This window comes from Gorilla gorilla, chromosome 2, assembly GCF_029281585.2.
Source record: "Gorilla gorilla gorilla isolate KB3781 chromosome 2, NHGRI_mGorGor1-v2.1_pri, whole genome shotgun sequence".
NCBI classification, from domain to species: domain Eukaryota; kingdom Metazoa; phylum Chordata; class Mammalia; order Primates; family Hominidae; genus Gorilla; species Gorilla gorilla.
In genome coordinates this window covers 18567915-18584742 of record NC_086017.1, presented here as the reverse complement: position 1 = coordinate 18584742, position 16828 = coordinate 18567915, and the positions used below count along the sequence as shown (strand labels likewise).

At 48.9% G+C, this 16828-nt stretch overlaps 1 protein-coding gene across 1 annotated transcript; it reads right to left on the bottom strand.

Moving 5' to 3' along the window:
* Positions 1 to 3486: 3486 nt before the first annotated feature.
* Positions 3487 to 16445, bottom strand: CAV3 (caveolin 3). The gene is made up of 2 exons (XM_055382815.2): positions 16257 to 16445; positions 3487 to 4719 (listed from the first exon to the last, which is right to left on the bottom strand). The coding sequence occupies exons 1-2, from the start codon at positions 16368 to 16370 to the stop codon at positions 4378 to 4380; spliced, it is 456 nt and encodes a 151-aa protein (XP_055238790.1). The 5' UTR covers positions 16371 to 16445; the 3' UTR covers positions 3487 to 4377.
* Positions 16446 to 16828: the final 383 nt, after the last annotated feature.

Genomic DNA, 16828 nt, shown 5'->3' with positions numbered 1-16828 from the left:
GCAAAAAGTAACAGCAGTGAAAATATATCCCTACTTTGTAAAGGCACAAATGATGCCTTGTAGCTGCAGGTTGTTATGTTTTATTTAAAACAGAAATTCACTAGAGGTGTCGGAGGTTTTTCTTACCTAGTGAACATGTTCTCAAATGTCCTCTCAGCCTTGAGGTTAGGACATGACCACGTCTAAGAAATACCTTTAGTCACTAAATACAGGACACTATTGATCAGAGGTTTACTGACAGGGACTGGCCAGCTGAGTGCATGATGGGGCACCTTTTAAGTTTCCAGGCACATTTTTGTACTTACTGAGATACAGCAGGAGCCCTCTCAAAGGCCACAGATCCACTCTGTCTCTTTATAACACACTTTCTTCTTCCTCCATGCTGCAGTAGCCACATAGCCACACACACGCGCATACACACACAATAGAATGAGCTAGCATTGTCTAGAGGTTCTGGGAGAAGAGAGGCTTGCACTGAAATGTCCATGTTCAAAGTCTAAGGATTTAGCACAAGGTCTTCAGCACTACCCGGAGACTGAAGATAGTATCATCTTTGGACTGCAAAGCATTGCTCAGTGTTGCTGGGACATGCACGAAGAGGGTCAACACCAGCCAGTCCTTGCTCTTTGGGAAGCTAACAGGATGCAGTTCTGGGGCCTCTGTGCACATGTACTGGAGCACTGGTGAGCTCTGGGTGCAAATGCAGCAGTAGTGGGGTCTGTTAGCATTCATGCCTCGCTGCCCACCAGCCAGAGATGCCCCAGGTCTCTGCTGTTCCCAGGGAAGTTGCCATCCTAGGAGCCAACAGAGGCCACTAGGGATCAAAGGGACAGCAACTCACAGTAGATTTTCTGACCAGGAGCACAGCCTTCCTGGAAACCCTGGAGTTATAAGACTCTTGGGCATCAGAACCAAGTGGGATGCTTTGTCACTCTCTTCATGTGAAAGCTCTGGCAGGTACATTGGGTCTTATTAAGGCACAGGAGTCTGTTTTATGGCAAATAAGTGACACTCAATTTCAATAGCCCCACTGGATATACACCCCAACCCCCACCTATCTCCTTGAGACCATTTTCACCATTTCTTAGTCTTTCCCCAACTAAAGCCTAGAAGAATGAGCGCAGGGGTTCAGAATGCTACCTTGGGCTCAGTTGTTTCTGGCCTCCTCCCCAGGCCCCATGCCTGAGGTCTGCCAACCACCTTTCCCTACAGTTTCAGACTTGTTTACAACCATATGCATGGCCGGGGTTGCCAGGAAGTGGGAGCTGCAGATTGTCTTCTGCAATGTATTATGGCTCTGATCATCAAAAGTGAACGTGGAAACTCTGAGGCTTATTTCTTTAAGTGCTGAAAAAAAAATCTGACACATACTTTGGTCTTCTTTTGGCTTGAGTCTATGTGTTGCCACTTCAGGAAATGTAAGGGGACAATGCAGGCTGTCTTTTAAGAAAATCCTGGTTTCAAAGTGTTTAACACTTTTTGTATTCAATAGCAATGAAACGCCACTTAAGGCAAAATGTGAACACCTTGATTTTGTTCTACTGTGGTGACCTGCTCTGGCACCCCTCTGTAACTGTGCCAGTTGGTGAATGACATGGCTGATCCTAAGTTGTCTGCTTCATTAGCTGCTTGATAGAGAGTGCACTAGATAAACATTTGTTTCCATACATTGCTTTGCCCCCGTTCTTCCTCCCAAGAGTGGTGACCGGAACTGGTGGCTTGTAGACCCCAGATCCCTGCAGGGCTTCAGAATTATTGGCCTGATTACGGCACAGATGCATGGGCTGTGGCAGGGTGTGGAAGGGGGCCCTGGTCCCATTCTCTGGAATCACAGGTGCACTCACTTATCAGAGTTCTGTGGGAAGATGCTCTAAGATTCAGGAACAAACATCATGTATGATGTCCCTGAATCTGCTCTGAACCACAGTGGAACTCTGGGGATGATAGGATTCTAGACTGTCACCTTGAAGGAACCGTAACAAATATTTCTTAAAAGTGGATTTGGGAGCCATCTGTAGCATCACAAATGAGTTTGTGTTAACATGCGGATTTCTGGGCCCCACTACTGAATCAAACACTGTAGCTAGAGCCTTGGAACCTGCATTTCAAACAGGAGTCCCTGGTGGTCCCTATGTATCTTATGAGAGGGAATGGAACTCCATCCTCCTGCCTCAGGCCCATTCTCATCATAACCCCAATGTGATTTTCTGCCTGCTACTTCTCAAGGAGATTCCTGGAGGGAGAACTCCTTGGACACCCATGCATCTCAGATGTGTGTCCTGTCTCTAGTTCTGTGAACTTTGTGGCTAATTAAGCACCGACCATAGTCTGCCCTTAGAGAAAGAGAGTGAGCTTGAAAAATTGGAGTCATTGTCAAATCCAGTTATAGCAAATACCAAGATGGCAAATTCTCTACATAACCCAAGATTCCAAGTCTGAAATGGATGGCCTCGTGATTTCAAGAGACGTTTGAAAGGGCAGGCCCTTTGAGGAGGACATAAGTAACATCAGCCTTAATCCTTTTCAGCAGGGAGGAGCCTGGGCCTGCTGAGCCCCCCGCCAATGTGGAAGAGCCCCAAGGGAGAGCACAGGCAGCAGGCTGGAGCCACAGTGATAGTGCTGGCTAGGTGGGTGCCTTTTGACAAGGTTCCTGACTTCTCTGGACTGTAACTTTCTCATCTGCAGAAACAAGGGCTAAATGATGAAGTGTTTAGGGGTAAAATGTGCTGATCTCTACAACGTATTTAAACATGCATAAAGATGAGATTGGTGGGATGGATAGAGGGGTGGATAGATGAACAGGGATGTAAGAAAGCTGGGGTAGAAAAACGTTAATGATAGAGCCAAGATGGGTATGTAGCTGTTCAACTTTTCTGTGTTTGAAATTTACATAAAATGTTAGGAGAAAACCAAAATTGGGTAAAATTTTGGAGCCAAAATGCACATTAGAGATCAATTTGTGGGTGATACAATTGAGGCAGAGAAGGCAACTAGGAGCAGAAGCAGGACTAGAACCAAGGCTGCCTGCGTCCTAGTTCCCAAGCTGTGTGTGGTCCACTTCACCACACTGCCTCCCAAGACCACTGGGCTCGTGGCCAGGCATGAATAATGTCTCCGAAAACCTGACAAGTGCTGTGGAACTTTAATTATATGAGACTTAAATGGGCGTTGCATGAAAAGAAAAAAAGAAAAAAAAAAAGGTCAGATAGGATTGGGGGATACTGGTTTAAATAGGTTTATCTAATGCAGGACGTGTCAGAGCCTTTAATGTGCCAAAGTCTATTGAAAATCTCTGAGAGAAATATACAGCATTTCTGAAAGAACCGGACCGCAGATGCTAACACCCATCCCCATCCTTTCTTTTTTAATGGCTAAGTTCTGGATAGCACACTTGGAAAAGACAGCCCTAAAGAAGATAAGGGCACTGTGTGTGTGTGTGTGAGAGAGAGAGAGAGTGTGTGTGAGGAGGGAGGAAGTGATACATGCTCTTTCTACTGCATTTTATTTCCATAGTGAGTCCACACACGCACAAATTAGACCTTGTTCCTTCGTCACATCTCCTGAGGCCGAAGGTACCCTCATGTCAAATGGCAGTACTGGTCATTTCAGGGGCTCGGTTAGCCAAAGGGGAGGTTCAGGGAGGCTTGAACCCAGGCCCTTCCCTCAGTGGTACCCTGGAAGGGTCACTGCCCCTGCCAGCCCAAGGGTCATTTTCCTCCATTGGTGCCCATTATTGTGCTCAGGCAACAGGAGTCACTTAAACATGATCTTCCAAGGAACATGTACGGTTCCAGCAAACAATAGAATCCGAAGAAGAAAAAGACTCTGTTCTTCACTTACATTTGGCCAAGTGAAGAGACAACCAACTCTCCCTGTGTCTGTTTTTCAGGGCAGTGAAGTATATTTTTGGAGCTGGTCAGGACACAAACCAATCTTACAGGCACGAACAAAATGCAGCATTCCCCAAATGCAGCCAAAACCCTTTATTGGAGCCACCTTCCTAACGCCAATGGTCACTGTTCACTTTCCTGAGTGCGCGTGGACAGGTTGGCCCCGGGTGGGAACCGCATGCTGGTTTATGTTGTTACAGTACAAGTGAACGCAAAGACTTGCAGTAGCTGCCTCTTGGCAAATGATCTTCCCCCACGCCCAGGCATGGGGGCATCATGGTGGGGCTGGGGGAGAGCGAAGGGCCATTGTGCTTCTGTGGCTGGGCTGTCTTTTCTTTCTGGCTTCCCTACACCGTGTGCTCCATCATGGGGTATGGAGCAGTCCCTGAAGAGAAAGAGCTCGCCAGCAGCCCCTGTGAAGAAGTCCCCCGGGGACCAGCCTGGCCCAGCGCCCCCTGCCCTGCCACCGCTGCTGCCCCACCTGGCTTTACACCTCCTTCCGCAGCACCACCTTGATGCTGCTGCAGACCTGGCCCAGGGCCGCGAAGAGTGGGTTGCAGAAGGTGCGGATGCAGAGTGAGTAGATGTGGCTGATGCACTGGATCTCGATCAGGTAGCTCTTAATGCATGGCACCACCGCCCAGATGTGGCAGAAGGAGATGCAGGCGAACAGGAAGCCCCAGAGCAGGGCCAGTGGGACGCCCAGCAGCGTGGACAACAGACGGTAGCACCAGTACTTGGAGACAGTGAAGGTGGTGTAGCTCACCTTCCACACGCCGTCAAAGCTGTAGGTGCCCACAGGCTCTGCGATCACGTCTTCGAAATCCACCTGCAGGGGCGGCAAGGGGAAGCCTCAACTCACAGAAGCCACCCGCTTCTCAAGCTTTTGGGTGTGCGCATGCATGTGTCAGAATCCCCTAGAGGTCAGGTTAACCTTGGTGGCTGGACCCTACCTGTATTAGGCTATTCTTGCATTGCTCTAAAGACATACCTGAGGCTGGGTAATTGATAAACAAAGGAGGTTTAATTGGCCCATGGGTCTGTGATCTGCGCAGGAATCATGGTGCTGGCATCTGCTTGGCTTCAGGTGAGGCCTCCGGGAGCTTTCAATCATGGCAAGAGAAGGGAGAGCAGGCGTCTGCCATGGTGAGAGTGGGAGCAAGAGAGAGAGCTGGGCAGGGGGTGGAGTGCCACACTTTACAACCACCAGATCTTACGAGAACTCTCTCACTATTGTGAGGACAGCACTGAGCCACGAGGGATCTGCCTCTGTGATCCGATCACCTCCCACCCGGCCCCACCTCCAATATTGGAGATTATGTTTCACCATGAGGTTTAGAGGGGACACAGATGCAGACCATATCATCGCCCCAGGGATTCCGACTCCCCAAGTCTGGAGTGGGGCCTAAGGCTCTGTATTTCTAACAAGCTCCCTGTTGAGCCCAAGCTGCTGTTGTTCCTAGGCACCGCTGACCAACCCAACATGCTCGTTCAACCCCCTCAAGGTGAGCGACTTGCTTAAAGCCAACAGTGACTATAGCCGCAGCTCTCAAATTCTATTGTTTTATGATCTGAAGGGTGTTGGACGGTCGTATGCATCCTACAGCAATTTACTGAGCACCTGTGGATTGGATGGATGGTGAACAGGCAGAGGTTCCTCACATCACTTACCTAAGCTCTCTCGAGCCCTGCTATGCATGAAGCACCTTCCTAGCTGCCTACACATGGGTGATGTCACTTAGCATCACTAAGCCTCAGCTGTCTTGTCTGTAAGATGGAGTGAATGAATGTCTTCCGGTGGTATCATGAGGATGAAAGGATGGGAGGCTGTAAAATCCACTGGTCCACAGTGAAACCCCGTCTCTACTAAAAATACAAAAAAAAAAAAAAAATAGCCGGGTATGGCAGCGGGTGCCTGTAGTCCCAGCTACTCGGGAGGCTGAGGAAGGAGAATGGCATAAACCCGGGAGGCGGAGCTTGCAGTGAGCCGAGATTGTGCCACTGCACTCCAGCCTGGGTGACAGAGAGAGACTCCGTCTCAAAAAAAAAAAAAAAAAAAATAATAATAATAATAATTCCACTGGTCAATTAAACAGCAGTGAACCAAATTAGCTGCTTCATGACTGGTCTCCCCATGGTTGTTACCAGTACAGCCTGCCAAGTGGGAGGTTGCAGAGCTGTTTGCTAATGCCTGAAACTGTTCTGAGACGTTTTCTTTCTAGCAGTGCTCCTGGGCCATTCAAATTAAAAGGGGGTGGATGCAGGTACAGACTAATCAGATCAATAGGCCTTTGTGGTGGCCTGCAGGGCTGAGGCTCCAACTTCAATCTTCCTGGTTAGTTAGTCCCTTTCCCGCTTTGGTTATGGGGAGGGATCCTCTCCTCTATTGCATCACCAATATTACAATTACTTTCATTATAAAAAACATGGCCATATCACAGAGAATTAACAGAATAGAAAAAAGAAAAGAGTCTTGGGTTTGTATTTCTCTATTACTAAAGATATGATTGTTTTGGTGCATTTCTTTCCAGTACAATATTTTCTGGGGAAAGAAGTGACTAGAACCATGTTGCTCAGACAGTGTTGGGCCCTCTCTTCTCATGTGACTTTAGCTTCTGAGCTCCTGCACCCCACCTCAGGTCCCTGATCCCCCTGTGCTCTGAGGCTGGGGATCCCTGAGGATAAGGCCTCACTTGGGGTGGTGTGTTAGCAGGCAGCACAGTTTACAGGGTGAGACTCTGGGCTGCAGGAGATATGGAAAAGCTGACCTCTCAGGACCTTCCTTGTATAATCTCGGCCCCCAGCTTTCTCTGCTGCAGGTTTCATCAGAGATGACTTAATCTCTTATGCAACCCTGAGGATGGGAGGAGAGGAAGAAAGTGGGCCTCATCTTCTCAGGAAGGATGTCACTTCTTCTTGGAGGGCTTCCAGGAGGTGGTGGCTGGCTGGGAATTTAGGGGACTTTGGGATTGGAACAGGGATGGAAAAGTCATATTCACTCCCCAAGTTTATGGAGGTTCTAGTCAAACCCCCAGGGCCTGGATCCTGCTGACTGAGATCATTTTTCTTTCATGTATTCATCCATACATCCACAACCCACTGAGATGGTTAGGATGTTTGTCCGCTCCAAATCTCATGTTGAAATGTGATCCCTAGTGTTGAAGATGGGGCCTGGTGGGAGGTGTTTGGGTCATGGGGGCGGACCCTTCACCATGGCTTGGTGCCCTCCCTGTGGTCATGAGTGAGTTCTTGCTCTGTTAGTTCACATGAGACCTGGTTGTTTAAAAGAACCCGGCAGCTCTCTTGCTCCCTCTCTCGCCATGTGATATGCCAGCTCCCCCTTTGCCTTCTGCTATGATTGGAAGCTTCCTTAGGCCTCACCAGCTGCAGATGCCTGCACTATGCTTCTTATACAGCCTGCAGAACCATGAACCAAAATAAATCTCTTTTCTTTATAAATTACCCAGTCTCAGGTATTCCTTTATAGCAATGAAAAACAGACTGACACTCACCATCTATCCACTCATTCATCTATTCATCTATCCATCTATCCACCTATCTGCCTGCTCATCTATCATCCATCTATACATCCATCCATTCATCCATCCATCCATCCACCCACCCACACATCCAAATAAATACTGATTGATTACCCACTTTGCCAAGGCACACTACCTCTTGAGCAGTGCTTAGCACAATGCCTGGCTATTGCGATGGTAATATTGCTCAGTGATGGTAATTATTCCTTCAGGTGCTCTGAAGAGTCCTCGAAAATACATCTCAGAAATTCTTTTGACATCCCGGATTATTCTCCAGCCTACTTAGTTATAAACGAGTCTGCATGTGTCTCAGTCTGTGCTGATAAGATGGATGGAGTCCTCCTTTCCTTACAGTAGTAAGTACAGTACTTACAGTAATAATCCTACCGCCAATGGCTTCTGTATGTGTCTTTTAATTATCTTTCTTCTTTTTTTTTTTTGGTGTTTGCAGAAGCCATTGGTGCTAACATTTGAATTATTTCCAGGGATTGCCTTTGGGTGCTGTGTGTGGGGCAAGTGCTCTATTTTCTGTGAATCTCAGAAAACATGCTCTCAGAGGGCTGGGCTGGGCTTGGGGGAGGCCGCTGTTCCCCTAGCTCAGATTGGAGCATTGAGAGAGCTTTGGCCACAGCGTGCTAGTTTGGGGAGATATTTATAAGGCCCGGCTCAGGCAGCTCCAGGCAGCCGTACCAGTGTAGCACAAGCATACGGTGACTTCATTTCTTAATTCCTTTCCAGAAGAGAGGAGATGGCTTTTTCTTGGAGGGTGGTGGGCTGAAAGCCTGCATCTGCGTGCTGAGGCTCAGGACACTGTGTGCAGTTGGAGAGAGGGGCTGGAGGGTGAGGAAGGGGGAACTATGGTGCACATTCTGTCGGTGTCCCCTTCTGTGGCATATTTATTTTTGGAACAGCAAGAGACCCAGTTGATTAACTGAAACCAGCCAGCGCAGTCCCCGCAGTCTCTGAGAGGGCGGGGAAGGTGCAAGATAGCAGGGCGGGGGATTGCTTGAGGATGCAGGGGAGGACAGCAGTCACCCAGGGTCAAAAATACCTCCCCCAGAGTCCTGCATGACTCAGTCCGTAGGCATCCAGGACCTTGGACAATTCAAATAGGATATCTGTGGGTGGGGAAATAGCTCTTAGCAGGGTGGGGAGGTATATGGTCCCGGTATCCACTGGCCATCGAGTTACTGTATGATTTAGGGCATGGTACTTTCCCTCTGTGAGATCCTAGGTTTTTTGTTTGTTTGTTTTCTTTTTTCAACTCTACGCAGAGACAGAGACGATTGGGCCAAGATCTGTAATGACACGGAGTTAGCTTCAGAGTCAGAAAACCCAAGTGAGAGGCTTAGCTTTTGCCGGAGCCCAGCTTCCTCCCCTATTACCTTGCTACTTAAAAGGCAGTTCACAATCAGTGTGTCCTGTCTCCCAACAAGGTAATTATAGAAGTTGAGAGTGCTTAGAAATATTCATAGAAATTTGATGCAGTAATTTTGTGTTTATTGAATCTAACAACAAACATTGGTGCTTGTAACTGTACGGCTGTTTTCATTTCATTTTTCCAGTGATTAATTTTTGTTGTATTTTGCAAAAGTATAGCTGTACAATGGGTTAGAATAATAATATTAAAACTGGTCTTTCACTCAGTTTTAGAGGCACTGGCCTATAAAGTAGGAAGTAAAATGAGGTGATAGCTGCAAAAACTGTAAAAATGACAAAGCTCTGCATCTTTTGTTATAAATGGTAGCAACAAAAGAATAGAATTCTGTACAATCTGGGATAACCATGGTAACACCCACAATGTATTTGGCCCTTTATGCATGTCAGTTTGGGGCCATGTATCTTACATGTGTTATTTCACATGGCACGTAAGGGACTGGCAGAGTGATGCTCAGGTCAGTCTGACAGCAGGGTGATTGAAGGGGCCAGATACCCCAGCAGGGCCTGAGGCCAGAACACAGCATAGGCTGGCTCTGATGGGTGGAGGAGGTGGCCAGGCATCATCTGGAGCTTGGAGTTGAGAACATCTGTGACTCCTCCTTCAAGAGGATGCTCTTGGAGTTGAGAGCATCCTAGGTAGGACCATACATCTACCCCCAGCCTAGTTCCCTCCAGCCTCTCTTTTCAGCTCCAGGTCTACCTTAAGGGACCTGGGGCACCTGGGCTGGGGCATAACAGGACTTGGTTTTATGTAAAGGAGCTGGGAAGAGACTGAGATAACAGAGGGCTGCAAGGAGAGAGACAGAGAGAGAAGAACCTGCCAGAAGAAGCTCCTCAGCAATCCACTAAGCCCTGATCTTTGCCTCACTGCCTGTCCCTTCCCATCCGCTCTTCTGCTCTCTCAATCTCTACCTTCAAGAAATTTGGTGCATATTGGAATAGGGAGCAATAGAAGTACCCTGGGTGGAGCTCTAGGCTTGGCTATGCACGAGCTTTCAGTGGGTGGTCTGCTGGTCTCCAAAGGTGACCCTCCATTAGTCATGCTTCTCGGTGTTCGTCCTCAGGTAGTCTCATCCCATCTTGAGTCTGGGCTTGCCCTGTGACTTACTTTAACCACAAGAATGTGGCAGAAAGGATGTTGTGCCAGTTCTAGAACTAAGCCTTCAGAAAGCCTAGCAGCTTCTGCTTTTAGGAGCATTGAGCCCCCATGTTAGAAGTCCACTTTTATACTCTGCTCTGGAGACTAGCAGAATTAGAAATGCACTGCTGAATGCTGCTCGAGAGACTAGTGGAGAGGCCATGTGAATAAGGAGGCCTGAAACTACACGGAGATAGACGGCCAGCCACCCCAGCACCACAGCTCAGCTGTGCCTCCCAGCCATCTCTGCCAGTCCTCCAGGGCTATGAGTGAACCATCTTGGATGTTCTAGCTCGGTGGAGCCCCCAGGTGATTGCAGCCTCAGCCACCATCTGACTGTAGCTGCATGAGAGGCCCCCAGTGGGACCAGCAGGACTGCCAAGCTGAGCCCTGCCTACCCACAGAACTGTGAGAAATAAAAAAATGGTTGTTTCCTTAAGCCATTACGTTTTGGAATGATTTGTTACTCAGCAATTGATAACTGATACAGTCTGTCTTTAGGGAAAACAAGGGATAACTCTGGGCTCCAGATGTCTTCTACAGGATGAATGGGACTTGGTTGCTGACAAGCTGACAAGTTTGAGCATGAAACTCCTTTTTTTTTTTTTTTTGGAGAAGGAATTTTGCTCTTGTTATCCAGGCTGGAATACAGTGGTGCGATCTCGGCTCATGGCAACCTCTGCCTCCTGAGTTCAAGCAATTCTCCTGCCTCAGCCTCCTGAGTAGCTGGGATTACAGGCACCCACCACTACATCTGGCTTTTTTGTGTGTGTATTTTTAGTAGAGACAGGTTTTCATCATGTTGGCCTGGTCAGGTTTTGAACTCCTGACCTCAGGTGATCCACCTGCCTTGGCCTCCTAAAGTGCTGGGATTACAGGCGTGAGCCACCGTGCCTGGCCTGAGCATGAAACTTTTATGCTCAAACATTAAAGTGTAAACATTCACCAGCTCAGCTGAATAAGAACTTCTGGGGGCAAGGCCAAGGAATCTGCAGTTTAGTAAGTGCCCCCACCACTGGACCCTGGGAAAGTGGACTGCATTTTGAAAAACTCTAGATCAGTTGATACCCAGGAGTCCTCATAACACTAAGTTGTAATACCTCAGTGTGAATTAGTCTGATGCAGCTCTTCTTACTTAGAGGTCATTGACAGAGGGCAAGACATTTCCAAAAGGAAGGAATTGCCAATATGGAATGACAGGTGGATTGGATGACCCTCCATTATTTAGTTTCAACCTGCCCTTCCTGCCTTCTCTCCCACAAATTCCCTTTCAGATCCTCTGTCCTAATCCTCTTCGATAGTTCATTATTCTCCTGCAGACAGAGCAGCGGAGAAGTGTTATCTGTTGTACCCACTATGACTAGCTGATGGTGCATGGCTTCCATGGAGCAGTGCTGTGAGCCATTAGTCATGGAGCAGTGCTGTGATCCATTGTCATGTCTGCCATGAACACTGGAAGGGGCAGTGGTAATGACAGCCTCTTACATTTGCCAACTCTGCCCAACATTCTTCCCAGTGTTGGGAAAGCCTTCGCTTATTCCATTTCTTCTTGGAAAGCTTTGTTCCTCCATTTCACATTTTTAATTTTTCTCATTTTTATGATGCACCATGGATACCACCTGTCCATAAAGCTGGCTTCTGATTTTTCCAGATGAAAGTAATTCTTCCTCTCCTAACCTCCCATTACACCTAACCTGGCACTCATTTACGGTGTTCAGCTCCTTCTCCTGTATGTTCTCATTGTTCTCCTCTCATCTTCTCCCCAGGAATGGATTCCCCTCCAGGGGAGGTACCAGGTCAGTTTCTTCTTTGTGCAACAGGGTGTCCCTGATGAGCACAAACCTGGAACAAGTGTTTGTAGGGCTGGTGGGCATCTGGTTCCTCTGGGTGTTGTGTAGCCTGAGCCGGGGGGCAAATGGGTGTTTGTTTTTCTGAAGAAGGCAGGCGTTCTGTGGCAGACGTGGGTGGAGGGGGTTGGGGAGTAGTATCATGGAGAGGCTGGGATCCTATCTATCTCCTTCCCCTGCTTGAAGGGCAACTTGGGAGAAGCTCAAGAGGGAGGAGTTGACTGCAGAAGCTGGGAGACCTGCATAGCTCTCAGGTTCAAGCATCACTGCTTTAGGGCCCTGGGGGCCTATGTGTGAGTCAAGAAAGGGAGATAGAGGGAGAGAGAAGAGAGAGAGAGGAGAGAGAGAGAGAGAAGACAGAGGAGAGAGAGAGAGAGAAGAGAGAGGAGAGAGAGAGAGCACGCTGTCAGTGAGGTGGTCCTGAGCCCTCTCGGAAGTAACTTGGAGGCACTTTGGGGTGGCTCTGAGGTGCTGAGGTATACCTGTAGTGGGGCTAGGACCCTTCCAACCTGGGTCTGAAGGTTGAGGCATCCTTGGTTGTACCTGCTGGTGAGCTGAGAGCCCGGGGGACCTTTGGCAGACATTCCCACCCCTGCAGCCTGGAGGGTTTGCATGCAGTGAGCCTGTCCTGCTCATCACTGCATCCTCTGGGACAGCACAGTGCCTGTGCTGAACAGGCATTCAGTTGCGATTTGTGGAATCAGTGTTGGTGAGGAGGGCAAGTGGCAACAGAAATGGGGGTGTGCTCCCCCCAGTTCCTCAGCTACAATCTCCATGACCTTCTACACTGCCCTGGGCCCAGTCCCGAGCCTTGGAGACCACAGCTGAAGTCTGTTGGAGTATACAGGCTCTTCCTCTGTTCTTGGCTGCCTGGGTTTAAAGGCAGGGCCAAAAAAGGGTGCCTCCCCTCTACTGGGGGTCAAATCCATGGATGTAGTATGTCTATCTCCTACTCTTCATCCTTGGCTTTTTTAAATGTGAAACGGCCGTGGCTGGTGGCACCAGGGACTTGGGACCAGAGAGGGCAAAGGATTTCCTCAGAGTCACACAGCAAGTTACTGTCAGGTCTTGGACCAGAACTTGAGTCTGTTGCCAGGTCCTATTCCAGCATTCTTTCCGTGTCACTCATCCTAGCCCATGAGAAACCTGTTACCACCTGTGAGGCCACCCTGCCACCTGCCACCTGGGGCACTGCCAGGGCCTCCTGCACCTTCCTCTCAGTCTCTGTCCAGTTTCTCCATCTCTCTCTGTCTCCCTCATTCCCTTTTCCTTCCCATCTCTCTTTTCCTCCATCGATGGCAAAACCCGGGCAGTTGAGGGGCTGAACAGTCTGGCTTCATCCCTCCTAGCCACAGTCCCCTCTCTCCTCCTTTCTTTTCTTTATTCTTTAACAGACTGTAACAGAGACCTGAAATCTACCTAAACCTGTATGTGATCTATATCTGAGTCTGCTTTATGATCCTTGTTCTGCAGTAAACTTTTTTCATTTCTCACTCACTAAAAATAAAAGAAAGAAAAAGTCAAACAAATCCCTAAAGCAGAGAATGTCCAAAACATACCAAATAACCACCTCCTCTGGACAAAATTATTTGCGGCACCCTTTCTTAGCCTTTGCTATTTTTTCTAGGGCTCAGGGCCTCCAGGAGAGGACAGCTCTCAGCCCCAGGAGGGCTGCGTAAAGCCGCTGCACCTGTGCCGCCGCCCCCGCCGCTCCCTCTGCGTCATAATCCAGGCCTGCGGCTTGGAGCTGGCCGCCTCCTGGCTCGGAGGGATCCCTCTGTACTTACCACCCATTGTGGGTGTCCTTTAGAAACCATATTCTCCCGTGGGATCCTCTTTCCCATCTTCTTGCATCCCACCTGGGTGTACCAGATGGCTACCTGGGCATGACACAGGCTCCTGGCTTAGCTCTCTTGCCTTCTAGACTGCAAGCTCTTTGAGACCCTTCTTTGACTCACACTGTCTCATCCTTGCTGGGTGCCAGGGACCGTGATAGACACTTTCAAACCCTTCATCTCATTCAATCCTCATGCTATATTTCTAACGCACAGTGCTGCTTTGAGATTTGTTTACCTGGTGGAGGTAAATTGGGAAATGATATTATTCCCACTTTACAGGGGAAACTGAGTCTCAGGAAACCTAGTTGGTTTGTCCAGTGTTATCATTTTTAGGTAAAATGGACTGGATTTGAAATCAAGTCTATTAAAGTCAAGTCCAGGACTATTCCTGCTAGATGACACTGATGGAAACCATAACTAATAATATTTTACATGTACAATTTTATTTACATGTATATAGTGCTTTACAGTTTGTGAAATTTGTTTCCTAATTTTCCTCATTTCAGCTTTCACACTGTGCTATACTGTATACTCTATCTCCGTCACTAATGATGTATAGAAATATAATATCCAGTATAAGAAGAGCTGTTGTGGAGGAATGCCCTGAATGAAGCAGGGGGACAGAAGTGGGAGCAACTAATTGCCTGGAGGAGTCAGGGAAGGCTTTCTGGAGGAGGTTGCATTTGAGTTGGGCCTTGAAGGCGGAGTGAGGCATTCACCACCTGGAGAAGAGGGGACATGCACTTCTGGCAATGGCACAGGAATGTACTCTGGTGGGTGGGCTGGCAGGTGGGAGCCAACCAGGCAGAAGAAGCAGGCTGGGGCCAGATTGTGTTGGGTTTGGACAGCCACGTGGAGAGGCTAGGCTTCTCCAGCATGGGAGGTGCCCCACTGAAAGACCGCAATACAGGCCTGTGCTTTAGAACAAGTCCTCAGCCACACAGTCTGATCCAGTGGCCAGGAGCTTTGAGCGCTTGAAATGTGGCTAGTGAAACTGAAGAATTCTAGATTTTGTTTAACTTTAATTAAAATGTAAACCCCGATTTCATTATTGAAAAATTTTTACAGAATGTTTGAAACAGTACAGGCATGTGAATCGATTTTCACATGTACATTTTATGAAATCTAAATGCAGAGCAAGCATTTCGGATGAAAATGTGGGGTCTGAACTGAAATATACTGCGGGTATAGAAAGCACACTGGATTTCAAACTTGAAGACTGTACAATAGCTCATTGATAATTGTTTTATATTGCTTACATGTTGAAATAATACTATTTTAGATATATAGGGTTAAGTAAGAAATATCAGGAACATTAATTTCACCTGTTTGCTTTCGCATTTTAAAATGTGGCTGCTAGAAAATTTTAAATTCCTTGTGGTAACAGTATCCCTATTGGACAGCACTGGCCTGAGATTCCAATGCTTTCAGTAGGATCTGAGAGGCCCCAGACACTGGCCTCTTAACAGCCCTTCCAGTGACTCTGATGCTGGTGGCTGGGGACCCTTCTTGGAGGAATTCTGCTTTAGAAAGGTCCCTCTGAGCCAGCTGTGGAGGCTTGCACCTGTAATCCCAGCACTTTGGGAGGCAGGAGGATCACTTGAGCCGAAGAGTTTGATACCAGCTTGGTCAACATAATGAAACCCAGTCTCTACTAAAAATACAAAAATTAGCTGGGCATGGTGGCACTCGTCTGTGGTCCCAGCTAATCAGGAGGTGGAGGAGGGAGAATCACTTGAGCCTGGGAGGTTGAGGCTGCAGTGAGGCGTGAGTGTGCGACTGCACTCCAGCCTGGGGGACAGAGAGAGACTGTCTCAAAAAGAAAAAAGAAAGATCCCTCTGGGTACTGGCTGGAAGTTGGATTGAAGGTGTGGGCCTGGAGGCAGCAGGGCCGCTAGTGTCACCAGGAGGCGAGGGAAGAGGCCCAACTTCAGACGCTGAGAGACTCCCTGAGGGCTAGACAACCCCGAGCGTTCTCTTCGAGGGTCCCGGGTGCCCTCTGCCCTGTCCTGGCCACTAGACCTGGGGTGAGGGGGTAGCTAGGGGAGGGCTGGGCATGGCCCTCGGCCTTGGGGACAGATATTGGGCAGTGCTCTGGGGGAGTGAGTGTACCTCGAGGGGCTGCCGGCCCTGCTGGAAGCTGCCTTCTGGGGATTAACCCTGCACCCACTGGAGAGACCGCAGAAATGCCCCTTGGCACAGAAAGGAGCCCAACTTGGCTGCCCGTTCCTGTTCCTCCCAGGATGAGAGCCAGGAGTGAGTGGCAGGAGCGTCACAGTAGTAAGGAGGGATTTTCTTTGTGACTCGCTTCTCCTGCCCTGATTAGCACTTAGGTCATGGAGATGAGGCTAATTTTTTGCTCTTGATTTTGCTAAAGATCCTTCGGTGATTTACAAGCCTTTTTTGGGGGGTGGGATGGGGTTGGGGGGGTGACACAGAGACAACAGAGTAACAAGTCTCTTTTCAGGCAAACTGTGTCTGCAGCAGATACCCTCCCCTGCCAAGCGCCCATGTCTCGCAAACCTGACACTCTCCGCCCGCCGAGGCAGGCCTGCAGAGCCTACCTTGACTATGTCCTCGTTAATGTTCTTGGGGTCTCGGTTCACCAGGTCAATCTCCTTGCAGTGGATATCCTTGACGATCTGGGCCTCGAGATCTGTGTGCTCTTCTGCCATCATCGCAGAGCTGGGGCGATCCACAGGAGGAGATCCGAGCTGTGTGGCCGGCTGGGGCTGAAAATACTTGGGGCAGAGAGACCAATTCAGTGTCCCCAGACTTATGTCCCTGCCAGCTAAATAGGCCCCACCCAGCATGCCGGCTGACAGCTGTCCCACATAACTTCAGCCTGCCTCTCTCTAAAGCCTCCTGTGGCAGGCCTCCAAGCTAAAATTAAGACTGGAGCTCTTCTGGAAGGCTGATCACTCCTTAAAGGGGGCTGCCTCAGGGCACTGGGCCTCAGGAGAGGGTGCAGAGGGCCTAGCATTTCCTATGCATCGTGTGGCTGTGGCCAACTTGGCTGTGCTCCGGGGCCCCTGGAATTTGCCCCACTGCTGTCAGCATTTTGGCTCCTTTGGGGGTGCACTGCCCATGGAGGGAAGTGGGGTTAGTCCCTCCTCTGCCTCTGGCTGGCTGTGTG

Coding starts and splice junctions, on each gene's coding strand:
- CAV3 (XM_055382815.2), bottom strand. CDS start 16,370: ATGATGGCAGAAGAGCACACAGATCTCGAGGCCCAGATCGTCAAGGAT. Junction 4,720..16,256: donor TTAACGAGGACATAGTCAAG/GTAGGCTCTGCA, acceptor CCGCCCCTGCAG/GTGGATTTCGAAGACGTGAT.